General features: G+C 35.9%; 1 protein-coding gene across 1 annotated transcript in view; it reads right to left on the bottom strand.

The window, feature by feature from the left end:
* LOC112413120 (A disintegrin and metallopeptidase domain 3-like) overlaps positions 1–26,478 on the bottom strand; it is a 107,429-nt gene that overhangs the window by 56,134 nt on the left and 24,817 nt on the right. Inside the window, 8 exon segments of the mRNA XM_024764982.1 lie at positions 5,322–5,403; positions 6,498–6,635; positions 6,637–6,653; positions 6,889–6,961; positions 16,142–16,203; positions 23,980–24,054; positions 24,056–24,158; positions 24,623–24,699. Of these exon segments, the coding sequence (XP_024620750.1) occupies positions 5,322–5,403; positions 6,498–6,635; positions 6,637–6,653; positions 6,889–6,961; positions 16,142–16,203; positions 23,980–24,054; positions 24,056–24,158; positions 24,623–24,699 (627 nt within the window).

Here is a 26,478-nt window from a genome sequence, read left to right as displayed (position 1 = left end):
ATCTCAAGGGACATGAATATACATAAATTTTTTGAAAAAGAAGAACAAAGTTGGAAGACTCAGATTTCCTGATTTTAAAACATATTACAAAGCTCTAGTAATCATAAGAGTGTGGTATTGGCATAAAGATATATAAATTGAATACAATAGAGAGCCTATAAATAAAACATCATGTATATGGTCAAATGACCTATGACAAGGGTGCCAAGACCACAAAATGGGGAAAAGGACAGTTTCTTCAACAAGAATACTCAATGGAGAAAAGAATGTCTCTTCAAGAAATGGTGATGGCAAAATTAAGTATCCACATACAAAAGAAAGAGTAGGACCCTTATATTACACCATATACAAAAATTAACTCAAAATGGTATAAAGATCTAAATGTAAGACAGCAAACTGTGAAACTTCTGGAGGAAAACATGGGGAAAAACTTCACAATATTGGGTTTGACGAAGATTTTGTGGATATGATTCAAAAATCACTGACCTCAGGGGCAGAAATAGACAAACAGGACTAAGCCAAACTTAAACCTTTGTTCTTCAAAAGGCACAATCAACAGAATGTAAAGGCAATCTACAGAAGGGAAGAAAATATTTGCCAATCATTCATCTGATAAGGGGTTAATATTCAAAGTATAAGAACTCCTGTATTATCAAAGATTAGCAAACTGAATTCAACAATGCATTAAAAAAAATCATACACCATGATCAAGTAGGATTTATCCCAGGGGTGAAAGGATGGTTCAATATCCACACATCAATCCATGTGATACACCACTTTAAAAATTTCAAAAAGAAAAATGATACAATCCTCTCAACAGAGGCAGAAAAAGCCTTTGACAAAATTCAACATCCATTTATGATAAAAACTCACCACAAAGTGGGTATACAGGGACCATACCTCAAAATAATAAAGGCCATATATGACATGCCCACAGCTCAGTTGTGAAAATCTGGAAGTATTTCCTTTAAGATCAGGAATGGGATAAGGATGCCCACTCTTACTACGTTTACTCAACATAGTATTGAAAGTCCTTGCCACAGCAATCAGACAAGAAAAAGAAATTTAAAAATCCAAATTTGAAGGGAAGAAGTAAAATGGTCACACTGTTTGCAGGTGACATGATACTATATAGACAGAATCCTGAAGACAGACCCCCAAAATTACTAGAGCTCACCAATGAACATGCTTAAGTTGCCAGATAAAAATTAATTTACAGAACTATGTTGCATTTCTATAAACTAACAACAAATTATCTGAAAGAGAAATTAAGAAAAACATCCCACTTACAATCACATCACAAAGATTAAAATATCTATGAATAAATCTAGCTAAGGAGAAAAATGACCTATCCTTGGAAAACCATGACACTGATGAAAGAAACTGAATACAGCTCAAATAGATGAAATTATATACTGTATTTAAAGATTTGAAGAATGAATATTGTTAAAATAACCATATAGCACAAGACAGTACAGATTCACTGCAATTCCTATCAAAATACCAATGGCATTTTTTACAGAACCAGAGTAAACAATTCCAAAATGATTATGGAAACACAAGATCCTGAATAGCCAAAACAATCTTAAGAAAGAAGAAAGTTAGAAGTACCACACTGCCTGATTTTAAACTTTACTACAAAGCTAAAGTAATCAAAACAGTATGGTACTGGGACAAAAACAGACCAATAGTTCACTGGCATAGAATAGAATAGAGAGCTCAGAAATGAACCCACAATTATATGGGCAATTAATCTCTGGTAAAGGAGGCAAGAATATATAATAGGGAAAAGACAGCGTCTTCAAGAAATAATGTTGGGAAAACTGGACAGCTACATGCAAACAAATCAAACTGGACTACTCTCTTACATCCTGCACAAAAATAAATTCAAAACAGTTTAAAGACTTGAATGTAACACCTGAAAACATAAAACTTCTGGAAGAACACACAGGCAATAAGCTCTCTGACATCTTAGTAACTTTTTGTATTTGTCTCCTCTGACAAGAAAAACAAAGGGGAAAAATAAACAAATTAGACTACACCACACTTAAAAAGCTTCTGCAGAGTAAAGAAAACTATTAACCAAACAACAGGACACCTACTGAATGGGAGGAGATAATTGCAAATGATATAGCTGATTAGGGGTTAATATTAAAATTACACAAAGAACACACACAACTCAACACTGAAAAAAACAACCCAATTAAAATATGAGCAGAGGATCTGAATAGATATTTTTCCAGAGAAGACATACATATGGCCAATAGGCACATGAAAACATTCCTAAACATCACTAATCATCAGGGAAATGCAAATCGAAACTGGAATGAGATATCATCTCACACGTGAGAGAACTGCCATTATCAAATAAAAACAACCCACAACTATTGTTGAGGATGTGGAGAAAAGGGAATTCTTGTGCACTCCTTGTGGGAATGTCAGTTCACACTGCCACTATGGAAAACAGTACAGAGATTCCTCAAAAAATTAAAAATAAAATTACCATATGATTCAACAATTCCACTCCTTGGTATTCACCATAAGAAAACAAAAGCACTAAAGGAAAAAATGTATGCACCCCTATGTTCATTGCAGAATTATTTATGATAGTCAAGGTATGGAAGCAACCTAAGTGTCCATCAATAAAAGAATGGATAAAGAATAAATATATGTACACACACACACACACACACACACACACACACACACACTGGAATACTACACAGCCATAATAAAGGACATCTTGCCATTTGAGACAACATGGATGGACCTAGAGCATGTAATAGTAAGTATAACATGTCAGACAGAGAAACACAAATACTGTACAATTTAACTTATATGTGGAATCTAAAAACAAATGAAAAAGCATAACAAAGCAGAAACAGGGACTTCTCTGGTGGCACAGTGGATAAGACCCTGGGCTCCCAATGCAAGGGGCCCGGTTCAATCTCTGGTCAGGGAACTAGATATCACATGCATGCTGCAACTAAGAGTTCGAATGCCACAATTAAGGAGCCTGTGTGCCGCAACTAAGGAGCTGGCAAGCTGCAACTAAGGACCCCCGGGGGCTACAACTAAGGAGCCTACCTGCCACAACTAAGACCCAGTGCAACCTACTAAGTAAATATATTTTAAGAAAAGAATTATTATTTTAAAAATTGCTGAAACAGAGTTACAGATACAGAGGACAAACAGGTGGCAGCCAGAGTGGAGGGGTTTGGGTAAGGAAAGAAAAAGGTGAAATAGATTAAGAGATACAACTTCCAACTGCAAAATAAATGAGTCACGGGCACAAAATGTAGTTTGGGGAATACAGTCAATGACTATGTAATATCTTTGTATGGTGACATGTCATTTCTAGACTTATTGTGGTGATCATTTTGAAGTGTATAGAAATATCGAATTACTACGTTAAAGAAACTAACATAGTGTTGTAGGTCAATTATAATTCAAAACAAACAAATAAACTCATAAAAAAGAGACTAGATTTGTGGGTACTGGGAGCAGGGGTTGAGAGGAGGGGGAACTGGATGAAGGCAATGCAAAGTTACAAAAAAAAAAGGAACTCCTATAGCTCAACAACAAGAAAATCAAATAATCCAATTAAAAAATGGGCTAAGGTCTTGAATAAATATTTCTCCAGAGATGATACACAAAACACCAAAAAGCATATGAATAGATGCTCAGTATCCCTAGTGATCATAAAAATACAGTCAAGGGGCTTCCCTGGTGGTGCAGTGATTGGGTACTGGATGAAGGGAAAGCAAAGTTAAAAAAAAAAAAAAGGAACTCCTATAGCTCAACAACAAGAAAATCAAATAATCCAATTAAAAAATGGGCTAAGGTCTTGAATAAATATTTCTCCAGAGATGATACACAAAACACCAAAAAGCATATGAATAGATGCTCAGTATCCCTAGTGATCATAAAAATACAGTCAAGGGGCTTCCCTGGTGGTGCAGTGATTGGGAGTCTGCCTGCCGATGCAGGGGACACGGGTTTGTGCCCTGGTGCGGGAGGATCCCACGTGCCGCGGAGTGGCTGGGCCCATGAGCCATGGCCACTGAGCCTGCGCGTCCGGAGCCTGTGCTCCGCAATGGGAGAGGCCTGCATACCACACACACACAAAAAAAATACAGTCAAAACCACAATGTGATATCACCTCATACCTATTACGATAGCTAACAACAACAAAAAAAACAACTGTTAGTGAGGATGTAATGAATAAAATATATTCTGTGAAATGCTGGTGGGATTATAAAATGGTGCAACCACTATGGACATCAGTATAATGATTCCTCATAATATTAAAACAGAAATACCATATGATCCAGCAAACCCACTTCTGGGTAAATGTACAAAGTAACTGAACTCTATCTCAGAGGGATATCTGCACTCCCATCTCCCATGTAAAGTGCAGCATTATTCATAACAGCCAAGATATGGAACCAGACTAAGTGGTCACTGACATATGAATGCATAAAGAGAATGTTTCTATATATGGATAAATGTATACTATGATAGGATTTATATATATAATTCATATAAATATATATGTATATAAGTATCATGAAATATTATTCAGCAATACATAGAATGAAATCCCACCATTTCAAAAATATGGATGAAGCTGGATGTATTATTTTAAGAGAAATAAGCCAGACACAGAGAGACAAATATTGTATGATCCACCCTATATGTGGGATCTAAAAATATCATACTCACAGAAGCAGGCAGTAGAATGGTGGTTGCCAGAGGGTAGAGGTGTGGAATATGGTGCCTCGTTGGTCAAAGGGTACAGACTTTCATTTAAGCAAGGTGAAAGTTCTAAACATCTGTTTCACAACAATGTAAATAGACAACACTACTACACAGTGCACTTATAATTGTTAAGATGGTCAATTTTATGGGATATGTATTTTACCACAATAAAAAGCTGTTTAAAAATGATAACATTTGAGGATTAAAGTAAAAAATAAAGCACTATAGGGCTTCCCTGGTGGCGCAGTGGTTGAGAGTCTGCCTGCCGATGCAGGGGACACGGGTTCGTGCCCCGGTCCGGGAAGATCCCACATGCCGTGGAGCGGCTGGGCCCGTGAGCCATGGCCGCTGAGCCTGCGCGTCCGGAGCCTGTGCTCCGCAAAGGGAGAGGCCACAACAGTGAGAGACCTGTGTACCGCAAAAAAATAAAAAATAAAGCACTATAAGAATATTAATTTAATAAAATGGTAGATATACTATATGTACTTCTGTTCCTTGAAGTGGATATTAAATTTCAAACTGTGATATAGTTACTGGAGAGATGGGAATAAAATGCATACCAGAGCAATTCCTGCAGCAAACTTTGGATGGCATGCCATTCCATGATATGTTGCTCCTACATAATTAGGATGGTCCCTATAACTAAATAATAAAATTTTTCTTGTGGATAAACGCACTTTAAATTTTTAAAAACTTAATGATCTTTTAAGAATTGGATTCCTCAATAATGCTGCTGCTTTCTTTTAGACATGAATATTATGTATCATGTCTAATGCTTTCAATCATTTTGTATTTGGGTAATCTCCCACGGTGCCTACAAAATTAAGTTCTAAAGGCAACTTTAGCATCGTATGATACATAGCTTAAAATCCAGCAGTGCCTAATCCTTCCAGAAATTAATCACCACTGTTGTCAACACTGGATGGATATAATGCAAAGACATAAAAGTCAGGGTAGATTACTGCCATGATTCGCAGGTAAAACCTTAGACTGCATGAAAAGTGCTGGATTGGAGGACAGAATGAGAAAGACAATATGCAGCACAGTCACTAGGAAAAAGAGAGATGGGATGTATTGTGCCCTCACACATTTCAGTCCTTAGTTAATGCTGCTCCTCCATCCCCAAGCCTGACCTTAAATTCTACAGAGACACCCAGAGATTCATAAATATATTCCATATTGCTTAAGATCTTCAGAATTGTGTTTCTGTTTTTTCCATCGAAAATAATCAAACTAGTAAAATAAAAATGTATATAAAGACTCGTGACAGTTACAGTGCAAGCAGTTAAACAGCTACACCTTAGGTCAGGATAGAAGTACCAGTAGGTCACCACATTACCATACTTATGTTGTCCAGTGTAACCAGCTTTACATGCAATTATTGCATTCTGTTAACTAATGTATGCTTTATTTAATGTTAAAATGCTGGTTTCAATTATCTACCTCTGAGAAAATCTTTAAAACCATAGAGGCCCTATGTTTTCCCGAGGCTTTCCATAATATCAGTTCTTTAAACTTCCATAGGTAAGCAGCCCACTCTGAGGATAATGGCCTACAATGCTTTCGTGTCTTACATTTTATTAGATTTTTACAGCTTGCATTTTGCCAACACAGTACCCACATAATCTATTTTTGAGATGTCTTGTCATCATAAATAATAAATTTTGTATATAATTTTGATGGTTAACTTACAAGTAATTTGATAAACTTTATACCAATGAAAATAAATCACTTACATTAATAAGTATGCCATATCATGGGACCTTTGAAATAAAAATTTTTCTCTCCATGACACAAATTTTTGTAGAACTTCATTAGCATCCCCATTAGTTGAAATCTTATTTTGATCTGACCAGAGCTCCAGAGAAGTTAACTTTAAGCTGAGAATACATCTGAAAACAGAAGATACATGATATATGGTTTTAGGTAATCATAAATATAACACTATATCTCTCTATGTAATGCTAATATATTCGATTTACTAATTTTTAGAGATGAAATCCATCGGTGGAAGAAACTAGTTGGTAGGAATATATAGTTTATAAAAGTGCATATGCTATTTATTCAAACAATGCTACTGTATTAATATGAATGTTTCTTATTTAAATATGAAACATAAATACTCACAGTGTTGATGAGACTAAAGATATGGACAACTTTCTTAGATGCAAGTGCCTCTTCAGAGCCCATATAATCATACCGAAAGGCAAATTTTGTTTTTTAATCACTAATAAAAATGACTAAACTACCACGTTTCAATGGGTATAAAAATGTTAAAATAATGCAGTGCTCAAGTGAAAGGACAAAAGCAGAATTAAGACTTATCACATGCTTAGTGAGTTCTAGATTTAAGCCTAGGGACATTACATATTAAAATGTGATGGTGATGAGTATCTTCTTCTTTATGCATGTAGTTATTTAGGATCAAAAGTTAAGGTTCCAAGACTGCATAACTAATAAGGGTAAGAACCAGGACTCAAATCTCTAACTAAACTCCTAAGTCTTTTTTGCCTGCTCAGCTGTGTTGCCATCTTTTGTCTTCATTCCCATAAGACAACATGACTGTATATCCTGGAGAAAAACATGTACTTTCTAAACACAGAGCTCTGAGCACTACATAGTGAACAATTTCAAGAACATGTCTTCATTCAAGGGAAAAAAATCACAACATTTTTCACTGAAACATTTCTAATTTTGTGTGCACACATATTTCTAAGCTTACTTATAATTAATGGTAGAGCAACTATATATATACATATATATATACACACACACATATATAATTTAACAAATTTAGATATAGAAAACTTCAATCATAGTGAGGGATTTTTACATAGCTCTCATAATCATTAATAGCTCAAGCTGACAAATTTACAACAAGCAGCAAATTTACAGCAAAAATATTAAAGGTTTTAAAAACTCAAGCAAGCTTTGATATATGCATATATACAAGCTTATATAAAAAAGGAGAGGGATATTTTTAAAGTATACCTGAAACTTTTATATAAATTGACTCATATTAGGCCATAAAACATTGGAATATAAAACACAGTATCACTTAGCTCACATCATCCAACCACAATGCAATCAAGTAAACTTGATAAAAAGTATTTCAATGATGTTATTTTTACTTAGATGGATAACTTGATTGTGGATATATATGATCTTATTCTATGTAAACGCACACTGAAAAATAAGCTACAAATGCAATTTACAACTTACTTTTACATGGAGACAGCACAAGTAATAAAGGGAAATAGTATTAATAAATCTGAGTAGAGAGAATATAGCTGTTCTTTGTATTATTCCTATTCCTCTGTTTCCAAATACAATATTTAAAAACAGAGATAAAATAAAGATACTTTCAGATGAACAAAAACTGAATTCAAATGAATTACTACAGGTTAAACAGAAATATCAGAAAAACCAACCTGTGAGAAGGAGAAGAAATGTAGAGTTTGGAAATAGTAAATATGAAATATGTTTTTCCTTTCCTTAATTTCTTTAAACAACAATTGGATATTTAATGTAAAATAATTTATTTTGTGGTTGATTACACAAGAAGAAATAAGACAGACTACAATAATATCACGGGGTTACACAGGATTTTACTGATGAAATGTTTACATTTAAAAAAATATATTATTGAAGTGTAGTTGACGTACAATATTATATAAGGTACAGATGTACATCACAGTGACACACGATTTTTAAAGGTTATACTTCACTTATAGTTGTTATAAAATATTGGCTATATTCCCTGTGTTGTGCAATACATCCTTGTAGCTTATTTGCTTTATACATAATGGTGGATACATCTGAATCCCTACCTCTATTGTGCCGCTCCCCATTCCCTTTTCCCAATGGTAACCACTACTTTATTCTCTATATCTGTGAGTCTGTTACATTTTTGTTATATTCCTAGTTTCCTTTATTTTTTAGATACCATATATAAATGGTATCATACATATTTATCTTTCTCCCTGTGACTTATTTCACTTAGCATAACAGAGCCTCCAAGTTTATCCATCCTGTTGCAAATGGCAAAATTTCATTACTTTTTATGGCTGAGTAGTATTCCATTGTGTGTGTGTGTGTGTGTGTGTGTGTGTGTGTGTGTGTGCACGTGCATGTGTGTATCACATCTTTATCCATTCATATGTTGATGGGTATTTAGGTAGTTTCCATACCTTGGTTATTGTAAATAACGCTGCTATGAACACTGGGGTGCATGTATGTTTCCAATTAATATTTTCATTTTTTTCAAATATATACCCAGGAGTATAATTGCTGCATCATATGTTAGTTCTATTTTTAATTTTTTGAGGAACCACCATACTGTTTTCTACAGTGGTTACATCAATTTACAGTCCCTCTAACAGGTGTACAAGTGTTCCTTTTTAACCACATTTGTTATTTGTGGCCTTTTTGATGATAGCCATTCTGATAGGTGTGAGGTGACATCTCATTGTGGTTCTGATTTGCATTTCTCTGATAATCAGTGATGTTGAGTATCTTTTCATGTGCCTGTTGGCCATCTGCAGGTCTTCTTGGGAAAAAATGTCTATCCCATTTTTTTTTAATCGGGTTGTTTTTTGATATTGAGTTGTATGAGTTATTTATATATTTTGGATGTTAACCCTTTATCAGTCATATAATTTGCAACTATTTTCTCCCATTCAGTAGGTTCACTTTATATTTGTTTATGGTTTCCTTTGGTGGGCAAAAGCTTTTAAGTTTAATTAGGGACCATTTGTTTATTTTTTTCTTTTGTTTTCTTTGCCCAAGGAGACAGATGAAAAAAATGAAAATGAAACAAAACAAAAAAACATTGCTATGATTTACGACAAAGAGTTTTCTGCCTATATTTTCTTCTAGGAGTATTATGCTCTCCTGCCTTACATGAAGTCTTTAATCCATTGTGAGTTTAGTTTTCTATATTGTGTGAGAAAATGTTCTAATTTCAGTCTTTTACATGTAGCTGTCCTGTTTTCCCAGCGCCACTTATTGAAAAGACTGTTTTTTTCCTCCATTGTATATTCTTGCCTCTTTTGTTGTAGATTAATTGACCATAAGTGCATGAGTTTATTTCTGGGCTCTTTATTCTCTTCCAGTGATCTATGTGTCTGTTTTTGTTCCTGTATCTTTGTGTGTGTGTGTGTGTGTGTGTGTGTGTGTGTGTGTGTGCACGTGCATGTGTGTATCACATCTTTATCCATTCATATGTTGATGGGTATTTAGGTAGTTTCCATACCTTGGTTATTGTAAATAACGCTGCTATGAACACTGGGGTGCATGTATGTTTCCAATTAATATTTTCATTTTTTTCAAATATATACCCAGGAGTATAATTGCTGCATCATATGTTAGTTCTATTTTTAATTTTTTGAGGAACCACCATACTGTTTTCTACAGTGGTTACATCAATTTACAGTCCCTCTAACAGGTGTACAAGTGTTCCTTTTTAACCACATTTGTTATTTGTGGCCTTTTTGATGATAGCCATTCTGATAGGTGTGAGGTGACATCTCATTGTGGTTCTGATTTGCATTTCTCTGATAATCAGTGATGTTGAGTATCTTTTCATGTGCCTGTTGGCCATCTGCAGGTCTTCTTGGGAAAAAATGTCTATCCCATTTTTTTTTAATCGGGTTGTTTTTTGATATTGAGTTGTATGAGTTATTTATATATTTTGGATGTTAACCCTTTATCAGTCATATAATTTGCAACTATTTTCTCCCATTCAGTAGGTTCACTTTATATTTGTTTATGGTTTCCTTTGGTGGGCAAAAGCTTTTAAGTTTAATTAGGGACCATTTGTTTATTTTTTTCTTTTGTTTTCTTTGCCCAAGGAGACAGATGAAAAAAATGAAAATGAAACAAAACAAAAAAACATTGCTATGATTTACGACAAAGAGTTTTCTGCCTATATTTTCTTCTAGGAGTATTATGCTCTCCTGCCTTACATGAAGTCTTTAATCCATTGTGAGTTTAGTTTTCTATATTGTGTGAGAAAATGTTCTAATTTCAGTCTTTTACATGTAGCTGTCCTGTTTTCCCAGCGCCACTTATTGAAAAGACTGTTTTTTTCCTCCATTGTATATTCTTGCCTCTTTTGTTGTAGATTAATTGACCATAAGTGCATGAGTTTATTTCTGGGCTCTTTATTCTCTTCCAGTGATCTATGTGTCTGTTTTTGTTCCTGTATCATACTATTTTGATTACTGCAGATTTGTGGTATAGTCTACAGTCAGGGAGTGTGATGTCTTTCTCTGTTCTTCTTCCTCAGCACTGCTTTGGCTATTCGCAGTCTTATGTGTTTCCATACAAACTTTAGAATTATTTGTTCTAGTTTTGTGAAAAATGCCATTGGTATTTTGATAGAGATTACATTGAATCTGTAGATTGCCTTGGGTAGTATGGTCATTTTAACAATAGTAATTCCTCCAATCTATGGAAACAGTGTATGTTTCCATCTGTTTGTGTACAGGTTTTTCACCTCCTCAATTAGATTTATTCCTGGGGAGTATTCTTTTCGATGTAGTGGTAAAATGAGATAGTTTTCTTAATTTTTCCTTCTGATAGTTCACTGTTAGTCTATAGAAATGCAACTGATTTCTGTATATTAATTTTGCATCCAGAAACTTTATGAAATACATCAATGAGCTCTCCTAGTTTTTGGCGGTGTCTTTAGGATTTTCTATGCGTAGTATCATGTCATCTGCAAACAGTGACTATTTTACTTCTTCCTATCCAAGTTGGATTCATTTGATTTCTTTTTCTTGCCTGATTGCTGTGGCAAGGACTTCTAATACTATGTGGAATAAAAGTTGTGAGCAAGGACATGCTTGTCTTGTTCCTGATCTTAGAGGAAGTGCTTTCAGCTTTTCACCATTAAGTATTATGTTAGCTGTGGGTTTGTGCTATATGAGCTCTATTATGTTGAGGTATGTTCCCTCTATGCCCCCTTTCTGGAGAGATTTTCTCATAAATGGAGGTTGTATTTTGTCAAAAGCTTTTTCCGCATCTATTGAGATGAACATCTGTTTTTTTATGTGGCTGTTGGCTATCTGTAGGTGTAACACACTGATTTTTTGGGTGGATATTGAAAAATCCTTGCATCCCTGGGATAAATTCCACTTAATCATGGTGTATGATCCTTTTAATGCCTTGTTGGAATTGGTTTGCTAATATTTTGTTGAGGACTTTTGCATCTATGTCCATCAGTGGTATTGGCCTGTAATTTTCCTTTTTTGTGATATCTTTGTCTGGTTTTCATACCAGGGTGATGTTGTTCTCGCAGAATAAGTTCAGAAGGGTCCCTTCTTCTCCAATTTTGTGGAATCGTTTGAGCAGAATAGATGCTAACTCTTCTCTTAACTGTTTGGCAGAATTCACCTGTGAAGCCATCTGGTCCTGGACTTTTGTTTGCTGGGAGTTTTAAAATTACTGATTCAAATTAATTAATGGCAATTGTTCTGTTCTTATTTTCTATTTCTTCCTGGTTCAGTCTTGGGAGACTGAACATTTTTAAGAATTTGTCCATGTCTTCTAGGTTGTACATTTTATTGGCATACAGTTGTTCACTGTAGTCTCTTATGATCTTTTGTACTTCTGTGGTGTCAGTTGTAACTTCTCCTCTTTCATTTCTGATTGTACTGATATGGGCCCTCTCTCCTTTTCCTTGATGAGTCTGCCTAAAGTTTTATCAATTTTGTTTACCTTTTCAAAGATTCAGCTCTTAGTTTCATTGGTCTTTTCTGTTGTTCTTTTATACCTATTTCATTTATTTCTCTTCTGTTCTCCTTATGCTTTCTTTCCTTCTACTAATTTTGAGTTTTATTTGTTCTTCTTTTACTAATTCCCTTGGCTGTAAGGTTAAATTGTTTGAGATTTTTCTTGTTTCCTGAGACAAGCTAGTGTCTCTATAAACCTCCCTCTTAGAATTGCTTTTGCTGTGTCTCAGATTTTTGGATCACTGTGTTTTGCTTTTCATTTGTCTCCAGGAAGTTTTTATTTCCTCTTTGGTTTTACAGTGACCCATTGGTTGCTTAGTAGCATATTATATAGCCTCCATGTGTCTGGGGGTCTTTTGCAGTAGTTTTCTTGTAGTTCATTTCTAGTCTCATAGCATTGTGGTCAGAAAAAATGCTTGATATGAATTCAATTTTCTCAGATTTACCGAGGCTCGTTTTATAGTCTAGCACGTGATCTATCCTGTACAATGTGCCATGTGCAATTGAAAAGAATGTGCATCCTGCAGCTTTTGGATGGAATGACCAATATATCCATTTGGTCAAATGTGTCACTTAAGGCCTTTGATTCCTTACGGATTTTCTGTCTGGATGATCTGTTCACTGATGCAAGTGGGGCGCTAAATTGCCTACTGTTATTGTGTTACTGTCAATTTCTCCCTTTATGTCCATTGATATTTGCTTTACAGATTGAGGTGCTCCCATGCTGGGTGCATGTATATGTACAATTGATACATCTTTTTTTTTGGATTGATGCCTTGATCATTATGTAGTGTCCTTCTTTGTCTCTTGTAACAGTCCCTTTTTAAAAACTATTTTGTCAGATATAAGTATGTCTAATCTGTCTTTCTTTTGATTTCCTTTTGCATGGAATACCTTTTTCCATCCCCTCCCTTTCAGTCTGTGTGTCTTTAGATCTGGAGTGAGAGTCTTTCAGGCCATACGGGTCTTGTTTTTGTATCCATTCAACCACTCTATTTCTTTCTTTATTGGCGCCAATAATTACATTTAAAGTAATTATTGATATGTGTGTTCTCATTTCCATTTTGCTAATTGATTTGGACTTGTTTTTATAAGTCTTTTTTGTTCCTTTCTTCTTCTTTTGTTCCCTTTTCATATGATTTGAAGACTATCTTTAGTGTTATGTTTGGATTCCTTTTACTTTTGTGTGTGTGTCTAGTATAGGTTTTTGGTTTGCAGTTACTGTGAGGTTTTTATAAAGATATAGATATATAGATATGAATGACTGTTTTAAGTTGCTGATCTCTTAATTTCAAATACATTTTAACAACCATGCATGAATACTCTCCTCCCCTCACAATCACTGTTTTTAATATCTCATTTTACATCTAATTGCTTTATGTATCTCCTTATTCCTTATTCTGGATACAGGTGACTTTGTTAAAAGACATAAGTCTTTTAACCTTCCTTCCATCTTTGCATGTGAGATGATATCCTACTTTTACTGTATGTTTGCTTTTACTAGTGAGCTTTTTTCTTTCATAATTTTTATGTTTCCAGTTTTTGGACCTGGCTTTTTTCTTAGCAAAATTGTTTTGACATTACTTGTAACACTGGTTTTGTGTTGCTGAACTATTTTAGGTTTTGCTTGTCTGTATAGATTTGGATCCCTGTATCAAATTTGAATGAGAGCCTTGCTGCGTACTGTATTCTTGGTTGTAGGTTTTTCACTTTCAACACGTTAAATATATTGTGCCACTCCCTTCTGGACTGCAGAGTTACTGCTGAAAAGTCAGCTGATAGCCTTATGGGAATTCCTTTTTATGTTATTTTTTATTTTCCTTTTCCTGCTTTCAATATTCTCTTTTCATCTTTAATTTTTGTCATTTTTATTATTATATGTTTTGGTATGTTCATCTTTGGCTTAATCCTATATTGACTTTCTGGGCTTCCTGGATCTGGATATCTGTTTCATTCCCCATGTGAGGGAAGTTTTCAGCTATTATGTCTTCAAATATGTTTTCTGTTCCTTTCTCTCTCTCTCTCTTCTCCTTCTGGGACCCCTAAAATGCAAGTATTAGTGTGCTTGATGTTGTCCCAATGGTCTCTTAAACAGTCCTCATTTCCTTTCATTCTTTTTCCTGTTCCACATCTGTAATTTCCATTACTCTGTCTTCCAGCTCATTGATCTATTCTTCTGTATCATTTAGTCTACTATTGATTACTTCTAGTGTATTTTTCATTTCAGCTATTGTATTCTTCATCTATGTTTGGTCATTCTTTATATTTTCTAACTTTTTGCTTAAAACTTCTGACATCTTGCTCTGTGCATCCATTCTTCTGCCAAGTTCTTTGATCATCTTTATGAGCACTACCCTGACCTCTTTCTCAAGTATGTTGCCTATCTCCACTTCACTTAGATCTTCTTGTGGGCTTTGATCTTGTTCCTCCATCTGGAATGTGTTCCTCTGTAGCCTCATTTTGCCTAAGTTAGTATTTGTATGTTTATGTACCTGATAAGTTGGTTGTGTTTCCTAATGCTGGAGAGTGGCCTTTTGCAGAAGACCTCCTGTGTGTTCCAACAGCATTCTCCACTCTCTTCACCTGTGGTATAGACTCTAGTCATTCCCCAATGTGGGCTGTGTGGGTCTTCCTGTTGTGGCAGGCTGACTATGTGGGAAGTCTGGTGGGCTTTCTTGGCTCCTGGTTCAGGTGGTTGCCACTGCTGCCTCAGGCACAGGCTGCCAGCTGCTGGTTGTCAGGACCAGGTCATAAGGCAGCTGACTGTGAAATTCCAGGGGGTTCTGGGGATAGTGCTGGCTCACTGCTGTACGGAGTCAAGGTCCAGAAGACTCCAGGGCTGTAGCCCTCCCACTGGTGGGTGAAGCCAAGTCCTGGGGTTCCTGCCAGTCTACTGGTAGGCAGAGCTGGGTCCTGGAGTCTGGTTGCAGGGCCCAGGGGTCCCAGAGCTAGTGTCATATCATTATTTCCTGTTAATACTTTTATAAAAACTATTTAAAGATCTGAATATTTCCTTTTATGCAAAAAACCTAGAACATCATGAAACTCATTGAGAGACTTATACAAAATTACTAGTGATAATGGACAAAGCAAGTTTTTTCATTAACTTGCTGCCTGCCCATAAGTTTTTGCTAAAACTAATTGTATAAACAAAAAGTTTTGTAATCAAATATGTTCCTATGAATTATTCTTCCTATTTTTTAAAAATGGAATTTCCAACAGAGAACCCAAGCAGTTATACAGCATAAAATAATCTTATAAAAGATAGTATTTAATAAAAGGATCTTCAATTGAGTAATAAATGAAATAGCTTATTTTAAAATGGAAATTGATTTAAGGAAGAGTTTCACCACAATTTTGGGTGGATCCAGAAGTATATGCAACTAGTTATAATCCAATAGATTACAATGCAATACAATCCTCCCTTATATATGAAGTTTTACATTCTTTCTAATAAATATTGGTATTGATTCCCCCATGCCAATGGAAAGGCAACTGACAACATTTTTTATGTACTGCTATACTGAGATACAGATTTTGAACAGAGTGACATACATCTGCATTGCAAATAAAGATTCTTTTACATGTCCCCTTTCAATTTAAATACAAAAAAGATACAATGAAATATATCAATAATGCATACCAAGGCTTTATCCATAATGACTTGTATTTTCAGAACTCTTTTCAACAGCACACCAGAATTTTTCTGCAAAACAGAGAACATGAATTAAATAAAACATTTAAAAAATTTTACATTGTTTGTAATTATCAGGTACATTATATAATTATATACATACAGACACACACACACACACACACACACACATACACACACACACACACATACAGAGTTATAGATAGATACACAGACAGAAAGATAGAGAGATATAGGTAGATAGATAGTTAGGTGGTAGATACATATACAAATACATAAAGCTATAGATATTAGAGAAATAAGAGGATTGATGCCCACTGAGTAAATAAGCTGGTGAGATTATGAAAATGTTAGGAACAAATCAGAAGCTTTCACCTTATAATCTTGAGAATTAGAATCCTCTAAAAAAGTTACTGAAATGAGGGAGAATCCTTGTTCCTTCCTCTGAAAACCTTCCTCTTGGTCCCTCACCCCAACCTTCAAGCTAAACAAATTCCCATTAACTTTCCCCCTAACGTTACCTCTATTTTATCATCCTTTTTGTACTTGTAATTATTTATATTAACTTTATTGTGGCCTACCCTCAATAAAATGCATCTATTTTAAGAATAAAGTTACGTGAACTGGTAGCAATATTTACACCCATGCAACCCTTTCCATCACTAAAATAAATAATGTTTCCATCACCCTCTTCCAAGTTAACAGCCTACAAGTCTCAAGGCAACCAGCCATCTGCTTTCTCTCACCATAGGTTACAATAACTTACCCTAGAATTTCACACAAGTGGAATCATATTGCATGTCTTCTTCTATATCTGGCTTCTTTCACTCAGCACACATCTGTGTTGCTGTGATTACTGATCCATTTGTTTTTATTGCTACGAAATGTGCCATTTTAGAAACACAAAACAGTTTGTTTATAGATTTAACTATTGATGATCCTTTGGATTATTTAATCATCTTCGCTATTGTAAATATAGTGGCTATGAATATTCATGGACAGGTCTTTGGGCAGTTATAGTCTTTCATTCTTTCTTGGTTACTTAGAATTGGAAAACCTGATCCGCATGATACTTGTATATGCGTAAAGTAGTACAAAAGTTCCAGATTACTTTCTAAAGTAGTTTGATCATTCTGCTTTTTCTCCAAGAACTAATAAGAATGACAATTGCTCCACATTCTTGCCTGTATTTGGTATTGTCAATCTTTTGCATTGCATGCATTCTTGTCAGTCTGTACTGAGATCTCACTGGGGTTTTTTTTTTTTTTTTTTTTCTTGTGGTACGCGGGCCTCTCACTGTTGCGGCCTCTCCTGCTGCGGGGCACAGGCTCCGGACGCGCAGGCTCAGCGGCCATGGCTCATGGGCCCAGCCGCTCCGTGGCATGTGGGATCCTCCCGGACCAGGGCACGAACCCGTGTCCCCTGCATCGGCAGGCGGACTCTCAACCACTGCGCCACCAGGGAAGCCCCCTCACTGAGGTTTTAATTCGCAGCTCTTGGGTGATTAATGATGTTGAACATCTCTTCACAGGCTTGTGGCTCATTAATGTGGTGTCTCCAAGTCCCCTACTAGAAATTTTATGTTTAGCCTTGACTATGCTTTAATTCATGTTTTTGGAATAAGGGTCAATTCCCTTTTTATTCCATGTGGAAATCCCATCTTCTTCCATCATTTGATGAAGAGATCATTCTTTACTTTTCAAAGGCCTTAGCACCTTTGTGGGTAATAATTGTGGCAAGAGCACTTGGGTCTACTTCTCATCTATTGTGCTCCACTGTCCTATACGCCTACCCTTATACCAAAACCACGATATGTTTCTCCACAGCAGGGGTCAGCAAACGACGGCCCATGGTATGACCACCTGTTTGTAAAACAATATTTTAGTGGAACACAGCCACCCCCATTTGTTTATAGTTTGTCTATGCTGATTTCACGCTGCAAAGGGTGAGTGAAGTAGCTGCAACAGAACATATGCCCCACAAGCCTGAAGTATTTACTATCTGGCCGCTTAAGGAAAAGCAATGTAAGTTCTTCACCTTGTTCTTTTTTTCAATTTTCAAAACTCTTTGACTCTTGTAGGTATTTGCATCTCCTTATGAACTTGACAATCAATTTCTACAAAATGTCTTCTGGAATTTTGATTGGGATTACACTGAAACTACAGGTCAATTTGGGGAAAATGAATATCTTGTCTTTCTTTTTCCCTGTGACTTTGCTAGACTCTCTTAATTGGTCCGGATTGCCTTAATGGAGATTCTTTAGGACTTTCTATGTAGAGAGTTAGATCGCTAAAGAAATAGGGTTATTTTTCCTTTCAAAAATTTATACCCTTTATTATTATTCTTTTTCCTTTTGCACTACCTAAGAACTCTAGTAAAATGTTGACTGGAAGTAGTGAAGGCAAACAACCCTGCATTATCCCTAATCTCAGGGGTGGTTTTCTTCAGTTTGGGGCTGTAACAACTATACCATAGACTAGGTGGCTTAAACCACAAACATGCATTTCTGACATTTCTAGAGGCTGGAAACTTCAAGATCAAGACACAGGAGATGTGATGGCTGGTGACACCACTCTTCCTACTTTGCAGATCTCCTGTACGCTCATGTGATGGCGAGCAGAGAGAGGGATCCCGTGCCTCTTCCTTTTTGTATGAGCATTAATCCCACCATGAGGGCCCCACCCTCACACATAATCTAACCCTAATTACTTTCCAAAGGCTTCAACTCCTAATACCGTCCTATTGAAAGTTAAGGTTTCAAAACATGAATTTTGGGGGAACACAAGCCTGCAGTCCATAACAGGAGCATTCGGTCATTTACATTCTTTACATTAGCTGCGGATGCTAATAGATGCTCTTTATGAGATCAAGGAAGTTTTCTATTCCTACTATTTACCATGAACGTGTACTGAATGTTGCCAAATGGTATTTCTGAAACTATTGCCATGATTCTGTGGTTTTCTACCAAAATCTGTTAAATTCATTCAATTCCTGTTTTCTTTACTGACTTATGTAATACTGTCGCAAAGTCTTTGAAAAAGCACACGTTTTTGGAGTATAATGGAAACTTGACTGGATAACAGATTGCTGGGATATTGTGTACCCCCCCCGGAGAAGCCATTTTCTCTACTCCCTAGTTAGACATTCTTGACTATATTACAAGCACAAGTCTTATACTATAATTCAGCAGTCCCCAACCTTTTTGGCACCAGGGACTGGTTTCATGGAAGACAAGCTTTCCCTGGACTTGGGTGTGGGGATGGTTTCAGGTGATTCAAGCACATTGCATTTACCGTGCACTTTATTTCTGTTATTATTCCTTTGTAATATATAATGAAGTAATCATACAACTCCCCAGAATGCAGAATCAGTGGGAGCCCTGAGCTTGTTTTCACTTGCCACTCACTGATCGGGTTTTGATATGAGTCTACAAGCAATTGATTTATGATGGTCTCTGTGTCGTCAATCCTCTCTGCCAGTGATAATCTGTATTTGCAGCTGCTCCCCAGCGCTAGCATCACCACCTCAGCTCCTCCTCAGATCATCAGGCGTTAGATTCTCATAAGGAGAATACAACCTAGATCCCTCCCTCGCATGTGCAGCTCACAGTAGGGTTCGCACTCCTATGAGAATCTGATGTCACCACCAATATGACAGGAGGAGGAGCTCAGGCAGAAATGTGAGCGATGGGGAGCGACTGTAAATACAGATGGAGCTTCGCTTACTCGCTGCTCACCTCCTGCTGTGTGGCCCCATGCCTAAAAGGCCATGGACCAGTAATGGCCCGGCAGTTGCTATACTTGCTTTATAAGAAATGGCCAATTATCCAAGAATGATGTTTGCTCCTTCTCCAAGAGAGAAGTCTGTGAGAGAGAGCTGTCCAGGGCCAGCAGCATCAAAGAGGGGATGATATAGACACTCTTTTCCCTTAACTCCTGTCTAGATTCAAAAACTAGTGGGGGACAGTTTGGGGCCCCGTGTTGAAGCTAGAAAAGGAAACAACCAGCAGTTTCATCTACCTTGGTCTTTGCCTGAGCAAAGCACATATGTGATGTTAAACCACTGACAGTCGGGAATTGGTTGCTTCAAAATCTAGTGGTATTTGACCTAATAGTGGTTCTCAAGAATACAGTTTGAGGAAGCGTACATAGTTGTTCCATCTTTTGATCTGATTGAAAGTTCACTGTATTTGGCAACTACCCCTTATGAATTTGGTTGTGATTGTGGCTGGCTATTATTTTCATTCGGGATGAGATTAGAGTCTCTTTTTTTAAAAGTGTGCTTCGTTTCACACATTAGGAAGGACAATTCACAATAGGGAGGAAAGAAATGGCTTCAACCAAAAAAAATCTCAATTTTATAGTTCTGACTGGGTATAGAATTATAGGCTGGAAATCACTTTTCCTCCTTTTAAGTAACTGTTGTATTGCCTTTCAACCTCCAATATTGCTGCTAAGTAAGACCATGCCATTCTGCATCTTCTTTATATATAAAAAACCAGATTTTTAAAAATATTGGTCCAGAACCTCCACTTAAATCATTCTGAGAATTTTTCTTGGATTGTTTTATGATTTATTCAACTCAATTTTCTATGTTTATTTGTACCAGAACTCAGATTACATCACCCATATTGTTATTTTAACTGAATTTCTTATCTCTCAAATTTCCCTGTCATTTTTGTTTATATTTTAGTTTTTGTGTGATTTCTGGAATTTTATCTTGTGAACTTTCTTTTGAGTTTTTACATAGGTTCAGCATGCTTTTACCTTCCAAGAACTGTTATCTGCTCAGTGTTATTTTTTACATAGCACTCTGTTCTTATTTTGTGGTGAAATATTTTCTCCTACCTCTCTGAGGATATTGTCATTTTGTTTTCTTCACTCTCTCTATTCCTTGGGACCTCAGGCTTTAGCACTTTGAATTTTTCCATGTCTCTATCTACCATATTCAATTGTTTCATCACATGTCTAGTGCCCCTTCGTATCAGGCATTGAGCATCTGACAGCTTATTCCAACATCTATGACCACGTACGGAGCTTATGGCCTGCTCTCTTCACAGACAGTAAATTGTCTGCGTTGTTTGCTGGGAAAACCCTGCTGTCAACATGGTTAGTTTTGATTCTTTTGGGTGGTTTCATTCCCTCCTGGGTTCTAATGAACATCTTGGATTGTGTAAACCTGTTTCCCAATATCTAGTGTGCCAAGTTTAATTTACAACAGAAACAATCGATTAGGAGAGGAAATCAGGTTTTATACATATTTATACAACTTATTTTCAACCACGTCTCTTCCTAGGCCCACCCTTAATATCATTTCCTAAGGTATTCGGACTTGCAGTTCCAAAAACATTTGAGTAGTTCTGTAGTGCGTATCAAGTTTCCTATAGCCTATCCCAATTGCCAGTTAAGGATTCAGCTTTTTAGTGGCTAAATCAGCTGTCTATCTGCTATTCAACTTCCAATGTTATTACTATTCTTCCGTTCTGTTTGTGTGTGTATGTTAATGCCACGTTAAAAACTCCTTTTCGCTTTAGTGGGGTTTAAGGAAGGGGCAGGGTAAATGCATGTGTCCAATATGTCTTTAACAGGTGAGCCCTTTATGTATTTTGTTTGTTCTACTTTTCACTGGTTATCATGAAGGCCTTCACCTTGATTATGAGTTTATTTGTGTTTCCTCTCATAAATGTCAAAATATGCCTAAAATATAAGCTTTTATTTTATTTTCCTCTCTCTCTTTAAAATATCTGTTTTACTGAAGATACTCACTTTGTCTATTTGTGCTTGTAAAAACATTCTTGGGAAAACATGCTTCTCTAAAACTAAAGATTTAAGCCTATCTAATTCAGGGTGAAAAGCAATCATTTAATTCACAAACATGTCAGTACCCATTCTTTCCATTCATTCCTGCAGTGATATCCCTGGCTTTCTCTAGGTTCTGAACTTTTAGTCTCTTTTATTTCATTATTGCATTTTGTTTTGTATCCAAACTTTCCATAATTAGTTCCAGTTACGCTGCTTTACTACATTAGAAACTAGAGAGAGCAAATGTTAATAGTAGTAGTAGCGATATTTATTGATCACTTATTTTTCCCATATATGCTAAGTCATTTTCAATTATAAATTTATGGAATCTTTAAAATATTTGTGTGAGTTAGGGATTATTTTTATTATTGGAATTTTACAGATGAGAACATTTAAACACAGAAGGATGATGTTACTCGGCCAAATTCTTGTGGCTACAGCCTGACCGACGGGAACTTCAAGCTAAGGCAGCTGGAACTGTATGCTATCTCTGTCTCTTCCCATCCCTCTCTTATTGCTGATTCACTGGAGGGGGATGGCTTCCAGTGCAGTGCTCTTTGTCTTTCCCAAAGCATGTCAATCCCTTCAGGTTTGCCCACTGCCACAGAAGAGAATTCATGGAATCCTTTAAAGTTATCCAATTTACTTCATGTGACACTGCTCTATTTCAGTTATGAAAATGGTCTGCAACTGTGTCCAGTGTTGTACTGCAATATGCAGATGGCATAGGGTTAGGGGTCACATCTCAGTTCCATTAAAAATGAAATTTTCATTTCTATATATGATTATATTTTATCATTTTTATGACTTTCTGAAAGGGCAATTTTACTAATCTGTATTTGTACCAACATCTTTGGCAAAATAAATAAAAGCATATTAAAGCAACAGTGAGATGGAGATCATCAAAAATTAAATACAAGTTTCATTCGTTAAGATTTTGTTCTGCTTCTCTAAACAGGATATCTTAATTTTCATGAGAATATGTGGACAGAGATTCCTTTCCTTAACCACTGATGGCAAAATGTAAAGTTGTGCAATCACTCTGAAGGAGGAATTTAGTATGTATATATATATCTAAAAAACTTTGGAAATATGCCTATTCTTAGATACAGGTATTTATAAAAAAAAAGTGTGAATGCTCAAAAATTTGATACATTACTGCTGTTCATTTCTGGATTAAAGTAAAAACACAAATATGCAGAATATGCCATAATTTTGTAAAGTAGATATTTTAAGTTTATATATATACATGTATATGAAAAAGCATGAAAGAGTACAAATTAAAATAATCGCCCTGAATTCCACACAACATTTTCTCTAGAAAACAGTATTATGGTCATTTCTTATTTTCCTTATGCATACATTTAATTTTAAATCAACATTAACTAATGTTAATTTAAAATAATAATAAATGTAACATAATTTAATGATAAGAGAAAATTATCCTCTTAACAGCAATTTTAAGGGGAAATTTCAAAGAAGCATATATGATTAGATAATTTTTTGTTAAATCAATCTTCTTTTATAAATCAACCTTTATAACTAGATACAGTAAAAGAATTAGAACAAATACTCCAAAGTTCTAACAGCACTATATCTAGACAATGACATTTCAGATGATTTCTTGCCTCTTTCCTACTTTTACCTTTTCTATCAAAATAACACTTTCTTACAAAGAAAAAAATGCACTGGCAAAACTGATGACAGTGTCAGAATCAGCAAATTTGAGTATCATTATATTATTAGGTTGCAAATTCAGTAACAGTGCAACTGTGCATATATGCCTAAGAATACTTGCAATTAAGTATACGTGTGAATATTGATTTTTGGATTATATGTTTATATCTATTACATTTTTAAATATTATATGACTAAACAGAAAATATTTTAAATAAATACCTTACAAGAGAAGGTTTATGTATCATCAACATCAGTTTAAATTTGTTTTCCAAATGTAACAAATTTCAACATGAATGTGTGTATCAAAAGTTGCACAAACGAAGATCCCATAAAAGGGGTTACTCACTTCTGATTTCACAAAAATTTTGTAGGACTGATCTGCCAATTGGGTTGTAGAATTATTTTCTGCTATGGGGGGGAAAATCAATTTCATTATCCTTTATCTGATAAAGCATATGCTCATATGTAGCTGAAGATTCCAACGGCTGAATTCCATAACTGACATTCTCCAACTGCAGTAATCCCCTGAATATTTAAATACATAAAAAAAAATTAAAAACATAGACTTCTCAATGATAAACATAGATCGATATTAAGTGAAAACATTATATAGAAAGTTGATAGTAGCCTTTGTCGTCTAATATTTAAGAATCATCCCATCTTCCTTGGATTAACATTTAAACCCAATTTTCTAACTTCCTCTATCTATTACAGCATTTAGCAGTCATTGCAATTGTAGTGTGGCTCAGTAATGTGGCTATTTCTTATACTAGTGGCAGTTTTTCTGAATAAATTTTATAACTGCAAGCCTGGGAGAGAGACAAAGTGAATAGGGAAAATGATAAGACAAGCAGGCCAAGATAGCAGATGAGAAGACACATAATGAAAGTGCCTATTTTCTGTGTCTTCCATCTACCCTTCGAGAAGATTCTAAAAGTAAAAGGGTACACAAGATTTCAGTCATGTACATCTCTGGAATATACCATTACCTGAGTCCGGAGCAGGTGCTAAGTGTCACAACCGAATTTGCAATCTCTGTGGCATATCCTTGATAAAAGCAATGGCCCTAAACAGGAGTAATATAAAGATACATTTGTAATGATTAGAACACAAAGTGTTTGGTCTTATCCTTACTTCCTGGACATTGTCAAACATTCACAATTAGGCATTCCATAGTGTTATTCACCAGATATTCCACTTCCTTCTTATCTACCTACAGTCTTTTCCACTTGACCCTCTTCTGCCTATAAATAATCACAACTCTTATCCTCCCCCATATGATTTTTGCTATAATTCTAAATTTTTGATAAACAACTTTCTGATCTGCATCTTGTCTTTCTCAGTCCCATTTCTTGAATATATAGTCTATGAATGCTACCTCAATGTAATTAACAGCATTACTTTGACTTCCACTGTGAACATTTCGTTTGTTTTTTCTAAGTTAGCCCAAAATATCTTAACTGACATTTCCTCACTATTTTCTCTCTAATATCTCACCATGTTGATCATCCTTAATTCAAACTCTCCTCTCAATGGACTTTCACAACATTAGTCTTCCCAGCTTCTCCCCGGATGTTTGCTTTCAGTGAATATTCCCTTCTCTTCCCTAAGAAATCTGTTGATATCTAGAATCAGTCCTGTTCCTCTGCTAATCCTGGGCTATGAAAACATTAGTATCATCACATTCTCTGGTATGAAAGTGTTTATACGTCATTAGCGCCCAGACTTACATCTCCATCAGTAACCATTCACTCGTCTCAATACTAGGATTACCTCCTATCTCCCACCCATGGACAGTGGCAGAGCATACCCTGCTCCACACCAGGCAGCAGCAGTAGCCATTTCTGCCTTCACTGGTGCCAGCAAACTATGCCACAAGCCTTCACGAAGATGTAGAATGCAAACCAGGTCCCAACCCTTTAACCAGCAGAAGACAGCATCTCAGTTTCTGCAGCTCCTGGCCTTGTACCTGATAAGAGAAAATGATCCCCACAAGATAATTCTCAAAACCCCCAACTCTAAGCAGCAAAAAGTGACTGAGATAAAAAGTTCCCCCACTCAGGGGCACTAGCAGAGGCAGAGTGAGAAGCATACCAATATCCAGTGGCTGGGAAACTGCCAGAGGAAATACTCTCTCTTCCACGGGTCCTTCATCACCCAGCATCACCTAGCAATATAAGGTGGCCCAGGAAAGAACCTTGTCCTGCTATGGGTTGCACCGGCAGAAAGCCAGTGAGCTCCAGCAGAGCCAAAAGAATGAAACAAAACAGAATAATATTGAAAGCCCCAAGAAAGCTAAATGGTCACTGGAACAACAGACCACACTAAATCTGAACTTAAACTGGCTGACAGACTTCAACAATAGAAGATTTCAATGTCAAAGATAGAATAGAAAACTACACACTATACCAAGAACCAAGAATATCACAACATAATGGGAGAAAACAACCCAGTGATGCCAATACTGAGATGAGTCACACGTATCTGGAACTATCGGATGGATTTTAAAGCAGCTGTGATGATACTCGTTCAATGCACAATCAAAAATTACCCTGAAACAACTGAAAGAACAGGAAACAACAGAAAAGAAATAGAAACCATTAAAAAGAACAAATAAAAATATTAGAAGTGAAAAATATAATAAACAAACAAACAAAACAATGCATACTGGACAGGCTCAAAAGTAGAGTGGAGATGACAAAGGATAGAATCAATGAACTCGAGAAAGATCAGTAGAATTCACGCAATATACAAAACCCAGAAAAATGAGTTAAGAAAGTGAATTGAGCCTCAAGGACATATGGAATATTCCCCAAAGTTTTAAAATACATGTCAGGATCCAATA

The sequence above is a fragment of the Neophocaena asiaeorientalis genome, unplaced genomic scaffold, assembly GCF_003031525.2.
Source record: "Neophocaena asiaeorientalis asiaeorientalis breed wild unplaced genomic scaffold, Neophocaena_asiaeorientalis_V1.1 scaffold14, whole genome shotgun sequence".
In the NCBI taxonomy this organism is placed as follows: Eukaryota; Metazoa; Chordata; class Mammalia; order Artiodactyla; family Phocoenidae; genus Neophocaena; species Neophocaena asiaeorientalis.
Note: the sequence above shows the minus strand (reverse complement) of the source record. Positions and strands in the feature narration are given on the sequence as shown.